Source organism: Hylobates moloch, unplaced genomic scaffold (genome assembly GCF_009828535.3).
Source record: "Hylobates moloch isolate HMO894 unplaced genomic scaffold, HMol_V3 SCAFFOLD_1, whole genome shotgun sequence".
NCBI classification, from domain to species: domain Eukaryota; kingdom Metazoa; phylum Chordata; class Mammalia; order Primates; family Hylobatidae; genus Hylobates; species Hylobates moloch.
The window spans coordinates 91,011,996-91,030,283 of NW_026652276.1; the positions used below are offsets into that span (position 1 = coordinate 91,011,996).

Genomic DNA, 18,288 nt, shown 5'->3' on the forward strand with positions numbered 1-18,288 from the left:
TACTCGGGAGGCTGAGGCAGGAGAATGGTGTGAACCCGGGAGGTGGAGCTTGCAGTGAGCCGAGATCGCGCCACTGCACTCCAGCCTGGGCGACAGAGCAAGACTCCATCTCAAAAAAAAAAAAGAAAAAAATTTGCATATAGCGTGATTCCATTATATAGAATCTAAAAACAGACAAAATGAAACTATGTTGTTTAGAAATGCATACATACGTGGTAAAAATAAAAGGAAGAAATTATTACTGCCAAAATCAAGAGATGACCTTTCTGTACTAGTGTAGTATTAATAGTTACATGGGTGCCCCCATTTACCACCATTTGCTAAACTGTACGCATAAGTTTTACATAATTTCCTGCGTGTTACATTTCATAAGAAGAGCAAAACCAAATAAAGTCAAAGACAAAACAAAAACCCTAGGAAGTACAGAAAAAAAAAATGAGAAGGCCGGGCGCCGTAGCTCATGGCTGTAATCCGGCACTTTGGGAGGCTGAGGCAGGTAGATCACTTGAGATCAGGAGTTTGAGACCACCCTGGCCAACATGGTGAAACTGTCTCTACTAAAAATACAAAAATTAGCCGGGTATGGTGGCCTGCACCTGTAATCCCAGCTATTTGGGGGGCTGAGGCAGGAGAATCGCTTGAACCCAGGAGGCAGAGGTTGCTGTGAGCCGAGATCGGGCCACTGCACTCCAGCCTGGGTGACAGAGTGAGACCCTGTCTCAAAAAAGAAAAAAAAGAAAAGAAAAGAAAAGGAGAAAAGACATGAGACTCTTGAAACAGGAGTACATGTTAATTTAATATGTGTTAAAAGCAGTATTTCAAATTCAATTTAGTCAATAAATGATGTTGAAACTGGAAGGAAGAGATTGACATATTTGACTGACAATAAATTTCAACTCATCTCCGTGGTCAAAGACACCACAAATAACTTGGAGAAAATATTAACAACATACACAAGAGGCAAATAATCATTTCTATAGTACATTACAAATGCCCAGAAATGAATGTGGGGTGGAGATATGAGCAGATAGTAGACAGAACAAAAGATATAAATGGTCAATAAACATATGAAAAAATAACCAACTTTATTATTAATTGGCAAAGTAAAAGTAGAAAAACTGATATGTAGGGAGAAGTAATATAATCACTGTAATTACTTGTATAATTGTAATACATTAACATTATTAAATTTAAAAGTAATTTAAATACAAAAATTAAGAAAATCAGTAAAGGCTAAGACTCCTCTAGCTTTACCATTTCTTAGTGCATGATCCATATTCTTATAGTCTCAAGATGGCTGCCCTGGCCCAGGCATTACATCTGTGTTCCAGGCATAGTAAAGGGAAGAACGGCACAAAAAAGCTAGTGCATGCCAGATGAGTCTGACCCTGCTCGTCAGTCAAAAAAGAGCTTTCCCATAGGCCTCAGCATCAAGAACTGTACTTAAATCTTATTGGCAAAACAGTATCGTAGGTTACCCCTAACTATTAGGGAATCTGAGGAGTGTATTTTTTAAATGGGCATATTTCTGTGTCACACTAAACTGTGGTTCTGTTAACAGACAAGAAGGGACGCACATAGAGTTGGCCCTTTGTATCTGTGGGTTCTGTATCTGTGAATTCAACCGATCACAGAAAATTTTGGGAAAAAAAATTCTGAATGCATAGAGACTTTGGGGGGGCATTATTATTCTCTAAACAATACAGTAAAACAACTATTTAAATAGCATTTACATTGTATTAGGTATTACAAGTATTCTAGAGATGATTTAAAGTATACAGGAGGATGTGCACAGGTTATATGAAAATGCTATGTCATTTTATATCAGGGACTTAAGCATCTATGAATTTTGATATCTGCTAGAGGTCCTGGAACCAACCCCCCATGGATATTGGAATTGTTCTGCCCAATACCCACTGAGGGAGGGCTGTATATTGCTTAAGCAACTAATAATGTCTGCTGCATGAAGGAAGCATCTAGAACAGAGCCTCATATATTGTACATAATAAATAATAGTTAAAAGAATTAATTAGAATTTTTATATTATAATGTATATAAACCTTTATTTCATACTATAATCCACATGAACCTTTATTGCTTGAAATTTTTACCATGAACATGTATTACTTTCAAATTTATAGATCGAATGCATACTTATATTTGGAGTCCTGGAGGATTTTGCAGTTCCATGAAGTAAGAAAATGCACTCTCTCTCTCTCTCTCTCTCTCTCTCTCTCACACACACACACACACACACACACACACACACACAAACACACACTGATGGGGGGTATGTCAAAGGAATGCAGGAGCCAACTAAAAGAGCTGCCAATGGTCAAAGCTAGAACCATTTGAGTAATAAGTATTGGATTGCAACACAAAGTATAAAATAAATATCCATTAGTCCTAACTGATATAAATAAATGTTAAATAAATAAATTGGGAAAAAAAATTTCCCATGTTGAAGAATTTCCAATAATTTATGTAGTTACTCCACCCTCAAGGAGGGGTGCATAGCTCTCCAATCCTTAGGTTTTGGCTATGCCTAGTGACTTCCTTCCAAGAGTGTGGTATGAAGAGCAGTGGTGGGGAGAGTAATTTTACAGAGCAGAAACCTCCCAAACACCACAGCCAGGTGATGAACAAGGCCAACATCAACAGCAGTAAGTCATGGGGATAGCAGGTACTCTTGATATGAGGGGAAGAAAATAGCACTTCACCTCTGTGGTCTTCCTCCCAATAACTCATAACCTGAGTCTTTTCTATGAGGAAAGACATCAGACAAATTCCAATACTAGGCAACCTATAAAATACTTGGCCTGTACTCCTCAAAACTGACAAGGTCATCAAAAATAGAGAAAGTGCGAGAAATTGCCACCTTTAAAGAGACATGACAACTTAATGTAAAGTGGTATCTGAGATGGAATCATGGAACAGATAAAGGGCATTAAATAAAAACTAAGGATCTCTAAATAAACTACACCTTTTTAAAATAATGCTGTGTCAATATTGGCTCGTTAATCATAACACATGTATCATACTAATGTAAAGTGTCAACGATGGGGAGACTGAGTGGAAGGTATGTGGGAACTTTCTGTACTATCTCCTCAATTGTTTCTGTAAATCTAAAACTGTTCTAAAAAATAAAGTTTATTAAAAAGAAAATATCCAAATTCTTGTGAATATTCTTGATGTCTTTTCTATTGATTAAAGGATATATTAGTTATCTATTGCTGCATAACCAATTGCCACAAACCTAGTGGTTTAAACAAGACATATTCATTGTTTCACAGTTTCTGGGTATTAGGAGTTTTGGCTTGGCTTATCTGGGTCCTCTTTAGGATCACACAAGGCTGCAAAGAAGTTGTTGGTGAGGCTGTATTCTCATCTGCAGGCAGGACTGGGGAAGAATCTCCTTCCCAGATTACTCTGACTCTTGGCAGGACCATTCCCTTGCAGCTGTATGACTGGAAGCCCAGCTTCTTACTGTCTTCTTCCAGAGGCTGTCCTCAGCTCCTAGAGGGCGACAGCAGTTCCTTGCCAGGTGGGCTTCTCCACCAAGGCCATATGGCTTCATCAAGCAAGCAAGAAGAGTCTCTTGAGCAAGTTGGCTAGCAAGATGGAGTCTTATATGTTGCATGTAACTACAGGAGTGCCATCTCAACAAGTTTGCCAAATTCTACTGGTTAGCAGCAGGGCACAGGCCCCATCACACTCAAGAGGAGGGGATTTTGCCAAAGTATGATCACCAGGAGGCAGGGCTTATCATGGGCCACATTACAGTCTTTTTGCCACAAGGCTTTATTCATCTAATTCACATCCATAGTCATGAAGGGAACCGGAAGAATGGAGCCATGTACTGCAGGCCACATCCAGCCCCAAAGCTCAGCAACAAATCCCAAGTCCCACACTCCGGCATCTAGTCCCACACTCTCAGCTCAAAAGCCACCAGGAAGTCTTTGGATGAGCACCCGGTTCCAGTTCTGAAAGTCTAGGTCTATGCGTATTCTATACTTTGATGAAAAGTTTTTAAAAATGTTAGGCACATGTCATCAGGACCTCCTGAGGTTATATCACAGGCACGTCCTTAACCTTTGCAAAATAAACTTTCTAAATTGATTGAGACCTGTCTCAGAGACTTTTGGGTTCATACCTTGTATGTATCCTTTCTCAGGAAACTACTGGAGGATGTTTTCCATCAAAACAAGAAAGGTAAGCAAGAGAAAGACATGGGATCCAGGAAACCCAAGGTCTAATTCAGAAGAGAAAAGAGGATAATTCCCAGAACAAAAGACAGTGGAGGGGGCTCAAGAAAAGAGCTGAGCTCCAGCTGCATAGAGAACTGATCCAGATGGAAGAAAAGACTCCCTGAGAGATCTAAGAAGAGGAAACGGGTAGAATTATAGAACACTACTTAATGTCTTTGCAAACAACACCAAGAGCAGACTTGACTTAGCCAGAAAGTTTGAGGTGTTAGTGCTAAAAATGTCTAGAATTATTCTGCCCAATACTATCGCCACCTGCTACATGTGGCTGTTTGAATTTAAGTCAAATAAAAAATCTAAAAATTCCATTCTGCAGTTACACTAACCACATTTTGAATGTTCAATAGCCACATGGGACTAGTGGCTACTGTACTGGACAGTGCTGTTATAGAACATTTCAACTATTGCAGAAAGCTCTCTCAGACACCACTTGTCTAGAAAAATATGAAGCCAAGGAAGAAAATAAAAGAAATGGAGAAAAATATCAACTTCCAGAAAAACAAGCCCTTGTAGAGGAAAAGAAAAATAATCATAATATATAGGGTTCAGCTGTGAATAGCCTTTTGCTAATCATAAAAATGTAAACATTGAGTTCTGAATTACATGTGTAGAACTTTATTGAGGTGTAGGAGGTGAGGCTTGTGGTTTAGATGAAAGAGAATTAAAGCCTCATCTTCCCAGATAGGAGCTTAATAAATGATGCCTATGAATGAAAAATCAGGAAGGAGCAATGTAGACATTTTGTTAAATGTGTAAAGGAATATAACAAAAGATTCAGCTAAACAAGTCAAAATGATGTCTCCAGGGAGGGGAAAAAGGAATAGAAGAAACAGAAAGTGCTGATTTAGTAGCAAGTTTTACAAAACTTAAGCTTGTTTCTTAAGCTATGTTCATATAGAAGTTGATCAAAATAATGAAATCAAAGAAATGACAACAAAAACTGTTACAATCCCATCTCCCTTATCATGTCTTTTTTGGTCCCCAGGCATGACACTTCTATATTTTCATATTTAGGGAAGCATTATCTGAAGTTCCGATATTGGCACCTAACTGCCCTGCTTTGGTTTGTAGCCAGTTGTACAAGCTTCTAGTCAGATGCCTGTGTACTCATAAATTCTTAGACTAACTATTGTCTGATTTCAGAAGCTTCAAGATATTTGGTATTTCAGTTAAATACAGAATAAAGAGTGAAGCTTCCAATATAATGTAAAAAATGATAATAGTAAAAATAATAATAGCTAACATTTACTGAACACTTACTATGTGCAAGGCATATAATAAGAACCTACCAATAAATCAGGGTGTCAATGTACTCTCGTTCCATAGAAGAGGTCATAGATAGGCCAGGAAAATAAAGCTGTTCTTTCATCTCTAGAGGGCATCATTCTAGATTAGAATCTGCAGAATTTATTAAGGAGGTGGCAGTGTTTTTCTCTAGTATGACTAGGAGGGAAATGTAAGCTGCTTGCTGGTACACTTACCCCTGTGTAACCATGGTGGGAATATAACTAGCTCTCCTGTGAGTCTCTTACTTCTGACGTGCTTTGCAAATTATTAGGGCAACCTGCAGCAGGCCAATTTAGCAGGGGCTTTGGGGCTTTCTTTTAGGAGGAATTTATCCCAAGAGATCTAAGCCAGGGTAATTTCATGTGAACTCACTCTTGCCCCACCCCCCACCCTAACTTTTTAGATGCACACTTCACTATGAATGGAGTTTGAGGTTCTGCTCATCTGTAGCACTTCTATTTACTATCATAGTGGTTTCAAAAGTAATGTATAAAGAGTGTCCTAGTCCATTTGGTCTGCTATAACAGAAACAATATAAGCTGGGTGGCTTATAAACAGAAATTTACTTCTCATAGTTCTAGAGGCTGGATGTCTAAGATCAGGGTGCTGGCATGCTTGGGTTCTAGTGAGGATGTTCTTTCAGATTGTGGCTGGCCATCTTCCCCCTGTAACGTCACATGGCAGAGAGAGTGCCAGGCAGCTCTCTGGGGCCTCTTTCCTAAGTGTACTAATCCCATTCGTGAGGGCTCCACCCTTATGACCCAATCACTTTCCACACATTAGGGGGTAGGATTTCAACATATAAATTTTGGGGGGACACATTCAGCTCAGATAGTAAAGATTTTTCAAGTCTAATAATTCCTAAGGATATTGAGATGTGTATACATAGGAACCCTCATTCTCTGTTAGTGAAACATAAAATAGTGTAAGGATTTTGACTGGCAACTTGACAATATCTATCAATTTTCAAAATGTGCATATATCTTCTGCCTCAGTAATTCTACTTCTAGAAATTTACCTTACAGATACATTTCATATAAGTATACAAAGGTAATGCACAGGGATGCTTACTGTGTGTTTTGTTTCGCATTGTTTTGCTTTATTTTGTAATAGCAAAAACCTTGAAACAACCTAGATGTCCATTAATAAAGTAATGATTAAACTATTATACTCTATCCAATCAATAGAATTATTTGTGGAAATTAGAGTAGGATATGTTTATGTGATGTTTCATAAAAAAGTCTATTGCATATTAAGTATATCGATTTATGTCAATATCTATATTGAAAATATCTGAAACTTAAAAATGACTACTTTAAGATGCAATGCTCATTTTTTACTTTATATAATTTTGTACTCTATGTTTTTAAAGTATGGGCCTGTATTATTTTTTAATTCAACAACACATTTTAAAACATGTAATGACTAGTAAGTCACAATTCTAGTTTGCAGCTACCAAGTGAGTGATCTCATATTACATAAATATCCTTTGGTCATAAGACCTGTGAGAACAAACAAGATGAACAGGTATAATCAGCTAAGATGATAAAATTATGTTAGATTTTATTTACTACCATGTGAATCATGGAGGGGGAAATGGTACATGTATTTGAAACATGAGATTACTTTCTCAAACTCCTGGCCTTAGACGATCTGCCCTCCTTGACCTCCCAAAGTGTTGGGATCACAGGCGTGAGCCACCACACCCAGCGAGATTACTTTCTAATGTTTAACTTAAAAAAGAAAAAATATTACAATATGTTTAATCTCAAATCCATATCAAGATATAGGTGACTCACAGTGTTTTGCCTGAATGCAGGAGCAACCCAGAGAAAGAGCAGTTCTCTGTCATATAAGAGCCTGTGATTTCTGTTGCTATGTGTAAGGACAGACAGACAGACAGATAGAATTAGATTCTAAATTAGAAAAAATACTTCAGGAGCAAAGAAAGTGCAAGAGAGACATTAGGCAAGTTTTAAGAAAATTGTTAGATAATTTTTATGAAGGAAACGTCTTATGTTCGGATTTGCCAAATAGGGCATTATTTTCTCCTGATAAGTTACTGATTTCCATGTTAATCTGCTCTTGCTGTTGAGAAATTGAGCCTGTGTCCACATTCACACGTTGCTTCTGGGAGCCAGGAGTCATCTGAGTTAATAGAAAAATCACTAACTCGGTTACGTATGAGAGAGGTTCTGTATTCCTAGGAGCCTGCCTTATCTAAGGAAGGAGAAGGTGCCAAATAGGATTTTGGTATACCCTCTTGGTTTAGTAACAGAAAAATGATGGGGTCTAATCTTTCTAATTACACCCTGTGGATATCTTATCTAGTGCCATCGTCAAATATTTTCACCTTTAACTCATCACATTCTTAAAAATTGCTTTTGCCAACTTGATCTTTACTGGGTCTTATTCCTCAGTTTCTTTCACACTAACACCGGTAACTTACCTGTAGCTCACCTGGTGAACCTTACCAGGGTGAGTACATTTACCACCATGACTGGACAAATGACATGAAGAAAGCAGTCATGGAAGGGTCAAAGCCGCTCAAAGTCATGCTTATTTTCTACTAAATTCTTTTGCATGAATATGACATTGAATGAGGCCTCAGTAAATGGGAAATTCAACCTAAAATTGAACTGCACAGGCTGGAAGTTAGGTAAAATTTGATTCCATTTGAATAGTTCTAAGCAAGCAATTTGTTACCCTTTATCCTTTAGTGGAATTGATGAACAGGTGGTTTTCAGAAGATCACTTGGTAAATTTAGCTTCTGAAATTTGAGCAACTCAAGATCTGATTGGTTGCTCTTGCCACATGATAATTCAGAGCCCAGGCATCACGCTGGCTTTTGCCTGGGGTTTTCAGGAGGGGAGAGTTGGGAGAGGCTTTGCTGCTGAAGAAATTTATTTGGTAGATTGAAGGTAAGGACAGTTTGTGACTTTTTCTGTAATGCTCTTTCAGGACATGTTCCACAACTTCCCTTAAAGTATTTTTCAAAGGTTTGGGCCATAACTGAGGAAATTAGTGGTAGAAATATGGCTAGGAAGTCTAACCCCATTGCCCTACTAAGGCCCTACTAATATCTGCTATGTACAGTGTGTGATTAGAGTCAAGTCCTTTGCTAACCAATTTATTGCTTGACTGAATTGGTTCTCTTGTCTAACAGTTTTTTGCCTTTGATATTTTTCTCTAAATATATTAGTATGAAAAAGAAGATATGTTGCTCTACGTTCCTATATTTATCCTGCTCTACTGGGCTTCATTTGCCTGAGGAGTGGCAGTTTTGCTAGCTTAACAAAACCAGCCACTGCAGGGTATTGGTTTACATGGCAAACATCTTTGGATGAAGGGACAGCTGTTCCAACTCATCATCCACTTCATATCAAGAGTCTCACTCTCTGGCGTCAAACTGTAGAGGCCTTGAGAGATCCTTTCTCTATTTTCTGCATTAGAAGCTCAGGCTAAGGACTGACAATCCTATATGTACTTCAGCCAATGCTTTACAACTTTGTTATTTTTCAGGTTTGAACGAGAGCTACAGAAACGAAAGAAAAATTCTGTATAAGCCAATGGTGTTCGGGAAGAAAATAACCCCATTGACTTGAGGTTTCTTTTTTTCTTTTAAAATTTATTGACAGATGTATTTTTATGGGTTCCAATTTGAAGCCCAAGATATACTGCAAACAGTGGATCGGGGCAGTGTAGAAAAACTAAGTCAGCCCTCTTAGAATTTTGGCGCGGGGGGAAAAATTTCAGCTTCTTCTGAAACCCAAGCTGAACTTCTTTCACTAAATTTTTTGCTGGAAAATGTCTTTTCTCTAAGTGTTTGGAAGTTTAAATTCTCTGTTCCCTGAGTCCAAACTCTCTCACTTCCTTACCTCAATTTCCTTTTACAATTTTAACTAAACTGATTATGTAGAAGTAGCAATTCCCAACACTGAAGGAATAAAGAGAAAGAAATTTGAAGCTTCTGCTGTTTATACTTGTATTTTAAATGTCTTCTCTCCTTTAGCCTGCAACAATATATGATTTGTACAATAGTTTAGCTTCAAATTCTATTTTTATAATGTCATTAGATAATTTCTGTGCTGGGAGGAATAGACTGTAATATGTTTTCATTTGTATGGAATATGAAAAGTTTGTAGGTGCCACTACTACTCTGGAAAAATGGCAGATGACGAAGACTATGAGGAGGTGGTGGAGGTAAGATTTAAAAAAAAACACTGACAGCAAACTATTTTATGTAGTGACAATCAAAGCCGTGTAGGTGAATTAATCATTTGAAAAATACATTGTGTATTATAACTTCACAAAGAGTCATCATTTAAAGCATAAGAAAGGAATATTTTATGTTCAGTTTCACTGTAATTACGTGGGATTTAGAATTGAAAGGAAATATCACTGTTTCCCACTTTTGCTTTTCTTTAAGCTCTCAAAAAACCAAGTTGGAGTAAAGGCAGATTTTAATTCATCTTCTAAAACTACTTTCTTCCCCGCTTCCCAACCCCGATGTTCAAAGGGACAGAGATGAAGGGAAAGTTCTGAAAATGGAACTCTGTCTCTTAGTGTCTGCATAGCAATAGAGGAAAAGATCTACTCCTTATTCTTTGCTTCAACTAGCTAATCATCTATTGGGTAACATGGGTTAGATATTCAGAATAATATGTATGAAATTATATGCAGATTTGAGACTTTATACATAATACATACACACGTGCACAGACACACACATACAAGCAAATGTAAATAAAGGCATGAAAGTCACAGTGATAGTTGGAGCTGCACCTTCCCACCAACTTCATTATATTTACCCAAGTGAACAAGACTAGCTTTTGCTTTTGAATTTTGAATAAGAACAAAGACTATAGTGGGTATCTTGAAAATTTTCCTTCCAATTATTGGTGGACATCTAACACATTTTACAAAGCTGTTAATCATTTATTTTATATTTATTTTACATCCCTTTGTTTTTATCATCTTACAGTTTTTCCTCACTGGCTCTTGCCTTTAGCTTCACGTTCTAGAAATAAAATCTAAAGGCTTGGAACTATAATGCACATAAATACAGTGCCATGAATCTGAATGTGCTTAATAATTACCAATTAATGATGATGATCTAAACACATGAAAATCTCCAAATGCCTAAGGCACTTGGAGGCAGTTTTGAAAATCTGTGCTTTTTAATAAGACTGAAATTAACTGTAAGAGCTACCCAGAACCAAATTTTAGGTGGCAGTACCAAAATTACTCTTTGGAAAATTATTTTAGTGACCAGTCTATATTTTGATGAAGAAAATGTTATTTATTCTACAAATAAAATTGCTTTTATTACTGAAGGATATGAGGGAAGAAATAGAATGAATCTCATACAACGTAACACTCAACCTCTCTGGCTTAAATGCTGATGACCACATCTTTCATGCTGATATTAACACTAGTGTGCATTTTACTTATGTACCTAAGGGTCAGAAATATCCCTATCAAACCCTAATACAATTATAAATTAAATTGTCTTCCCTATGATAATAATGCCAGTAACAGTTTTTACTCTCCAACTTAAATATCTCTTGCCTTTCTTAAAGTAATTGTGTACCTTTGCCACTGGAAATTGTCCTTAGTGCTAGACTTGATTGATTCAACTAGATGTCATAAAAAAGGAGGCGGCTATTTTTAGACATCCCATCCCTACCATTTTGTTCCCATTACAGCATCTGGGTCTGACCAGCAGGTGATAAACGAATAGACTGCCTGCCAGAAAGTATTGAACTGAGATCTCTTTGACCTCAAAAAAGATCATGAACATAAGAGGGTGGTGCATTCGAAAAAATGGCCAGGGAAGATTTTAGAAAACAGAGAGGAACTAGCTTTAAAAATATGCAGAAAACAGAGAAGAACTGGCTTTAAAAAGATATCTCCTTGGGATCTTGGACATCTGAAATAAAGTTTTACTGTTCTCTCTACTCTAACTTAAACTTGGAAAGAAAGAGAGAGAAGCAAGGATGTACCATCTAATTAGTGGCACAGCTCTAAAAAAAGTGAGATTTGGCATACAAGTTAATGCCAACCATTTAAATAATGTTGCCTCTTTTATAAGCATATTTCTAAGATGGATTTACCAATGGTGAGAGCCCAGCAAAGGTAAAATTGAATGGTTTCCAAGGAGCTGCTTTTAAACTTGGATGCTGAGAAAATCCAAAATAGTTGTGAATCTTCCATTTTATTTTAATATTTCTTCTGAAGCCACTGATGTTTTGTGTGACTGGAGGAATGACTCTATGTGGCGTCAGCATCAAACAATATTTTCTAGAGTGTCCAAATGATATTTCTCATGTGCTGAAAGTCACAACTGTAAAAAAGCAAATCTCTGTCCTGTCAGTGCTTGTGATTTTTGTTGCTATGTGTAACGACATACAGGCAGAATTAGATTTTAAATTAAAACAATAGCTCAAGAGTAAAGAAAGCACAAGAATGAGGAACATTAGGCAAGTTTTAGACAATTGTTAATGCAGGTGAAATAGCACAGGTGGCCTGTTGACAATCGTTAAGTAATTTGATGACACTTCACTGAACCAAGAACTCAGGCCATTGAGGGAAATTTTGCATCTTAATGTTCTCCCTTCCCTTGAGTGCTGTATGTTTTGGTGTTAAAGATGAGAAAAATGAAGCATAAAGTGTTATACATCCATTTTTTTTTTTTCACTAAGAAATGAGCCAAGTTTTTCATCTTTATCCCTTTCCTCATGTGATTGACCTAAACGAGCCTCTCCTTCTGTTCACCCTACAGAGCAGGGTGAGGCTAAGGACAGGATTCCTCTCTCCTTACACATCTGAAACCAAATGTCAGCCAGTTCCTTTCTGCATCTATTTATTGCTGGTGATGTCAGAAGTACAACAAAAGCAGACTCGGTTTCAGACCCAGGCTGCAGATCCGTCATGCAGCCCATGATGACCTCAGAGCCACTATGACAAACTGCAGCCTACATTTCCCACACTTCGTGATGAAGAATCTTCTCATTTTTCCCTTCATTCCTTAGCGTTTACCAATTTTCATATTAGCACCACTCTGTTTAGGACAATCACACTATTGAAAAGGACTCACCCATCACTCCAGAAGAAACTTATTACTTACTAATCAGGAGGGTATAGGAATAATTGAGATGTAGATATACTTTGGGATCTTATTATTTCCATGATGCAATCCATTTAAAAATGTATTCACACTCGAGTTTCTGTTTTAGTTTATTGTTAGTTTGCAAACAGTGAGTTTTATCCCAGTTGCTCTCTGCCCAACCCACACCCTCAGGATCTTCTTATTGTATTCTCTTCTCAGCAAATTCTATCTTGGGGACCATAAGAAAAAAATTTCCATGTCCCATTAAAGTAAAATAGCTTCTCTTGATTAAAAAACAGCTTCATACAGTTTTCTCAGCCCTCTGCATCTCTTTGTCCATTTGGATGACATTCACTTTAGCTTTCCTAAAGTATAAATGAAATGGGTTCCAAATGGGTTCCAAAGTGAAAATGGGTTCCAAAATATGAACAGGCTCCTTCACCTACCCCTTTGCCACAGACATTCCAAATCAACTGAGCTAGTGCAGTCACCTAAGTGGTTCAGCTGAGGCAGAGGAGAGGTGGTTTCTGCTTTGGTTCTCTTGCCAATGCCTTTGCACTCTATTTACAGTACTACACAGAAGAAGTGGTTTATGAAGAGGTGCCGGGAGAGGTAAGGCCCAGCCCACAGCTGCATAAACTGCATTCTCATTAAAGCAGGAAGAGCTTTCTCCTTTCTCAGACTCCCAGGGCCACAAAGATGGCAAAAGGGATTATCTGACAGAGGATCACTCACCTACCTGTGCCCAGAAGCTGGTGTGAAAGCACAAACATTACCTGTTTGATGGATTATTTCACCTTTTTTTCCTATTCAACAAACCCAAGATGGCAGGGGGTGGTTCCCCCTATTGCTCCTGTGTGATATTTTTGTGTAGATGAAGCTAATTAGAATAATGTCAGTGGCTATCACCATTCTCCAGCAGCGGCAGGAGGGATGGTGACAACAAGCCAAGGAGCCTTGGCTTTGTGATTGGCATAGGGGACAAGCAGTTTTACTGTGTGGAGTTGTAACTTGTAGGATACCATCTCTGCCACCAGGGATGGTGCCTCCAAGGCTTCGTCCCTGATGATGCATTGAAATGCTACTCAGATTTTAGCACATTAGGAATTCTAAATAAGCTATTACCATAAATATTCCACGTTCAAGCTCTTTTTTTTTTCAAGGTGAAATACCTCTCTCATGCTTTATTTTCTGCATGCAGCTGTTTCTCTTTGAGCATGACAAACAATGATATGTTTGGTTAATCCTGAAGCTTGTTCAGAGAACCTGTGACTGCATAAAAACTAACATTTGTAGATGCTGTGATTTGGTTAGTTTCTCACAGTCAACCGTGCCTTAGTAATCATGGGCAGAAAACAACCTATTAGCAATGATGTGACAACACTAGAGGGGGTTTCTATTAATGTACAATTTCCTTACTAGGTTCTCTTTTCATAATTGATGCTAGAATTCTTTGGTACAGATGATATTAGCTGTGAAGGGAAGGATACTGTGAAATGGATTGAAGACTTGGCTGCTTATCTTTTTTTCTTACATGCATTATTTTTAACCTTGGATTAGACCCAAACTTTGGATCTTAGTGTCTTCCACTATAGCCTGCTGTAAGAAATAGTAATTTCTCACCTACTACATAGATAGGACTGTTGTGAGGATAATTACCCCATTATGTTGTCATCATTATTCTTGTCCACCTAAGCATTTATTAGTGTAAATGGCACTCCAGTTCACGTTAATTAACTGACTAAGCCAAGGGAATGAAAATCTCTTATAATATTGATGCGATTCATTTTTTTAAAGTTCATTATTCTTTGTCTCCTACTACAGTGGAGAATGCCTAAATCCCTGCAGAACAAACGACCACTTTTCCCTTAGTCATTTACAACTTAATATTAAAGTCAAGAATTTGAGCTTTGTTTGATTATCTTAACCTTTTGTTCCCCAACCTCAAGTTTCTTTTACTTTACCCAGGCAACTTAAGATTTTCAACGGTTTTAAAAAAATAGTTTATTGCCGATTTTCCCCGCACTACTTTGAAGTGTTTCTTTCTGCAAATGCAAACTTAAGGCAATGTTGCAAAGTAATAAGGAGTAAACTTTTTATTCCACACAATCCCAACAATCAGCATTCAGATTTGTGTACATAATGTGCCTTCATACAGCTACAGTGTGCCGTTTCCTGCTTTGGCTTACTTTAGTTATGGAGAAGTAACACCAGGAATGTAAATCTGACTTGAAGTTAGAATAATATATACTGAGATCACAGTAGCACAGTCTTTGCTTTCACAACAACGTTGAACTGCATATCAAATTTTCAGACAATAACAGAAATTTATGAGACTACGACAACAAGGACATCTGACTATGAGCAATCAGAAACTTCCAAACCAGCTCTGGCACAGCCAGCACCAGCAAAGCCGGTGGAGAGGAGGAAGGTCATCCGGAAGAAAGTGGATCCTTCAAAGTTCATGACCCCCTACATTGCACACAGTCAGAAAATGCAGGATCTTTTTAGCCCAGTAAGTTTCAAACAACTTCTGCTAGCCTGGTTTGATTATTAAGAAATTACTGATCTCAACCCACTCTGTTTTGAATGCTGGCTGGATTTTATTTCTCAAACCTGTATGAAACAAAAACTTATTTTGCAAAATATAGGCTCTTGATTGTTGAATTTTCCTTTTATGTAATTCATTTATACCATTGCAGCATAAGAAAGCATTCTTATTGAAATCATTCCTGCAAAATAAGCATAAGGCCAATCATAAAGCATTTATTGGTATTTAATCACTATTAGCCAATCAGGAATAATGAAATCATAAATACAGATTTAATTTAGGCCAGTTCACGGAAGCTACATAACATATTTAAATAATGTCAGCAGAATAGCTTCTTAGTAGACTAGCTAACAGCATATAAAAAGGTATATAAAGAGGTGTATAGTGAGAAAGAACATTTATTTTAAAAATCCAAGATCAGACTAAGAACTCATTTGAAATTGAGGATCTGAATGTTTGGCTATGCCTTAGAACAGTGGTTATTAACCATGGCTGCACACTGGAACCCCCTGGGAATTTTAAAACTAACGATGCTCAAGCCATTCTAGTTTAATTGGTTCAGAGTTTGGCCTGTGCACAAAGATTTTTTGTTTTTTTGTTTTTTTTTTAAGAATCAGAATCTTTCTCTGTAGCCCAGCCTGGATCAAGCAATAGCTTGATCACAGCTTACTTCAGCCCCAGACCCCTGGGCTGAAGCGATCCTCCTACCTCAGTCTCCCTAGTAGCTAGGACTACAGGTGCATGCCACCATGTCTGGCTAATTAAAAAAAAAAATTGTGGGATCTCCTGATTTTTTTTTCATAGAGGCAGGGTCTTGCTATGTTGCCCAGGATGGTCGTAAACTCCTGGCCGCAGGTTATCCTCCCACCTTGGCCCCACAAAACATTAGAATTACAGGCATGAGCCACCATGCCCAGCCCTGTACAAAAGGATTTTAAAAAGCTGCCCAGATGATTCTAATGTGCACCCAGGTTGAGAATCACTGCTCTCAATGGTCCCTGGTCCTTAAATTCCCATGTACAGTTCTGTAAGTTACACTGACTGATTCAGACAGATTCAGACACATTTCAATGGGTCTAATTTGTTGATTGTCCATGGTGGGCTGAGGTCTCACTGGGTGGCTTGATTGCATGTGCTCTGGAGGCTTAAAAAAATGAAATGTAGCTTAAGAGAACATTGGATTATATAAGACTAAAGTTTATGTCAAAAGCATCCTATCGAGATTGAGCAATACATACTCACTTTTCATTAAATGATAGCAGCTCACTGTTTGGTAAAATTCTAGTTCAGAGCCTTAAATAATCTAAGACAGGTTTCTAGAAACAAGATTTTCTTACCTTCTTTAGTGCTGCAGTATTCAGCAAGGATAGAATTTTTTGTCAATATATTGCCATACATTCTTATTAATTCAGATCCTATGAACCTAGAATTTCTGATGTTCTGAACAGAATGTCAGCAAAGGTCTGTAATAGTTTTTAATTGGTTAGTAACCAAATCAATAGTAGAATTTAGATTGTTGACTACTCCACTCAAGGGTACTCCCAAAACATTTATAATGATAAATTATGCACATTATCATTACAGCAAGAATTCATTGTGTATTCAGCAGAAATAATAAAATCACATTCCTAAATTTACAGAATATAATTCAGACCTGTCATTAATTCAGCTGGTGTCTCAGCTATCTGAACTACTGAAGTTTAGCTGCAACTTCTGAATTGAATATTTTTGCATTGTATTAGCAATCAAATCTTTTCAGAATTAACTCAATTTCTATATTTATTTTCTAAAATAATTGAGGTTTAGGCTTTTTATGTATGCATTCAGACAAAAAAAAAAGATTGAAAGAATCATTTTAGGGTATTTCCAAGACAATAGTCTATAATAAATTTGCATTGTCTCCAAGATGCAACCATGTTTAGGAGAAGCAATTATCAAATCTATTTTAGTTTTTGCTGAGAGTTGGGGTAGGGGACAAAAAGAAAGCTATTACAATTGATAATTGCTATAACTTGAAGGGTTTTTTTTAATCAAATGGGGTGAGTATGTTGCCTGAAATTTTTGCTGCTGTCTTGTTAGGCTAATATCTGATATTCTTTTCAGAATAAATACAAGGAGAAGTTTGAGAAAACAAAAGGACAGCCATACGCCAGCACAACAGATACCCCAGAACTTCGCAGAATCAAAAAAGTACAAGATCAACTCAGTGAGGTGGGCTGCATTGCTGAAATAAAGGAGAGGGACATTTCAAAATACACCTACTGCTGGGAATTGTGGGTTCTAAATATGTGCTGTGAGAATGAGCAGTTGAATTACCATGAGCTAGTTCACAAATCTAGAAAAGCATAAGCCATAGATCGTGTTGCTGTAAATGTGAACCCAAAGAAACTTCTAAAAGCTTGGCTTAGCAACTTAGCTTAAGAGGAGACTATGAGATGGAAGCTCCAACTCACTGTGGTTCTCCACACTGTAGCACAGTAAGGCCAAGAAGCAGCAGGCTGGAGATCCAGCCAGGAAAGCAGACAAGCAGTAAATGCAGGTGCTCCTTTGAAGATCACATTTTTCCAGCTAAAATGCAGACACTATGCTTTGTGATGCAGACCTAGAGTCACTGGGGGTAATGCTCTGTGGTTATAAGAAATTCCTTAATATACTCACATGTTTATGCCTGTCATGAACTCTGTGCATTATTTGGGCAGGTTAAGTATCGAATGGATGGTGATGTTGCTAAGACGATATGTCACGTAGATGAAAAAGCAAAGGATATTGAACATGCAAAGAAAGTGTCGCAGCAAGTCAGTAAGGTAAGGCAATGATATGGATGGCTGGGGTACTCAGTAGCATGTGCATCACCTCTGCATTGTCTTATAGGAGAAAATTGGACAGGCCTGATCCTGCCCACCAGCCTCATGGGCAGTGTGAGTTCAATACCTGTATTCATCAAGGAGGCTGCACAGATGACTGAGTGGCCTGTAGAACCTATGGGTGGATAGAAGAGTCCACGCCCTGTGCAAAGAGGCAGCTGTGACTCGGCTGCAGGCTGTTGGCGGCATGGAGTTCCAGTGTCGCCAAA

The 18,288-nt window shown here is 37.8% G+C and overlaps 1 protein-coding gene across 1 annotated transcript in view; it reads left to right on the top strand.

Annotated features, from left to right (window-relative positions):
- Positions 1 to 18,288, top strand: part of NEB (nebulin) — a 251,975-nt gene that overhangs the window by 13,886 nt on the left and 219,801 nt on the right. Inside the window, exons 2-6 of the mRNA XM_058436183.1 lie at positions 9,692 to 9,756; positions 13,235 to 13,276; positions 14,979 to 15,179; positions 17,319 to 17,426; positions 17,915 to 18,019. Coding sequence (XP_058292166.1) covers positions 9,692 to 9,756; positions 13,235 to 13,276; positions 14,979 to 15,179; positions 17,319 to 17,426; positions 17,915 to 18,019 — 521 coding nt within the window. The remainder of the gene's footprint in view (positions 1 to 9,691; positions 9,757 to 13,234; positions 13,277 to 14,978; positions 15,180 to 17,318; positions 17,427 to 17,914; positions 18,020 to 18,288) is intronic.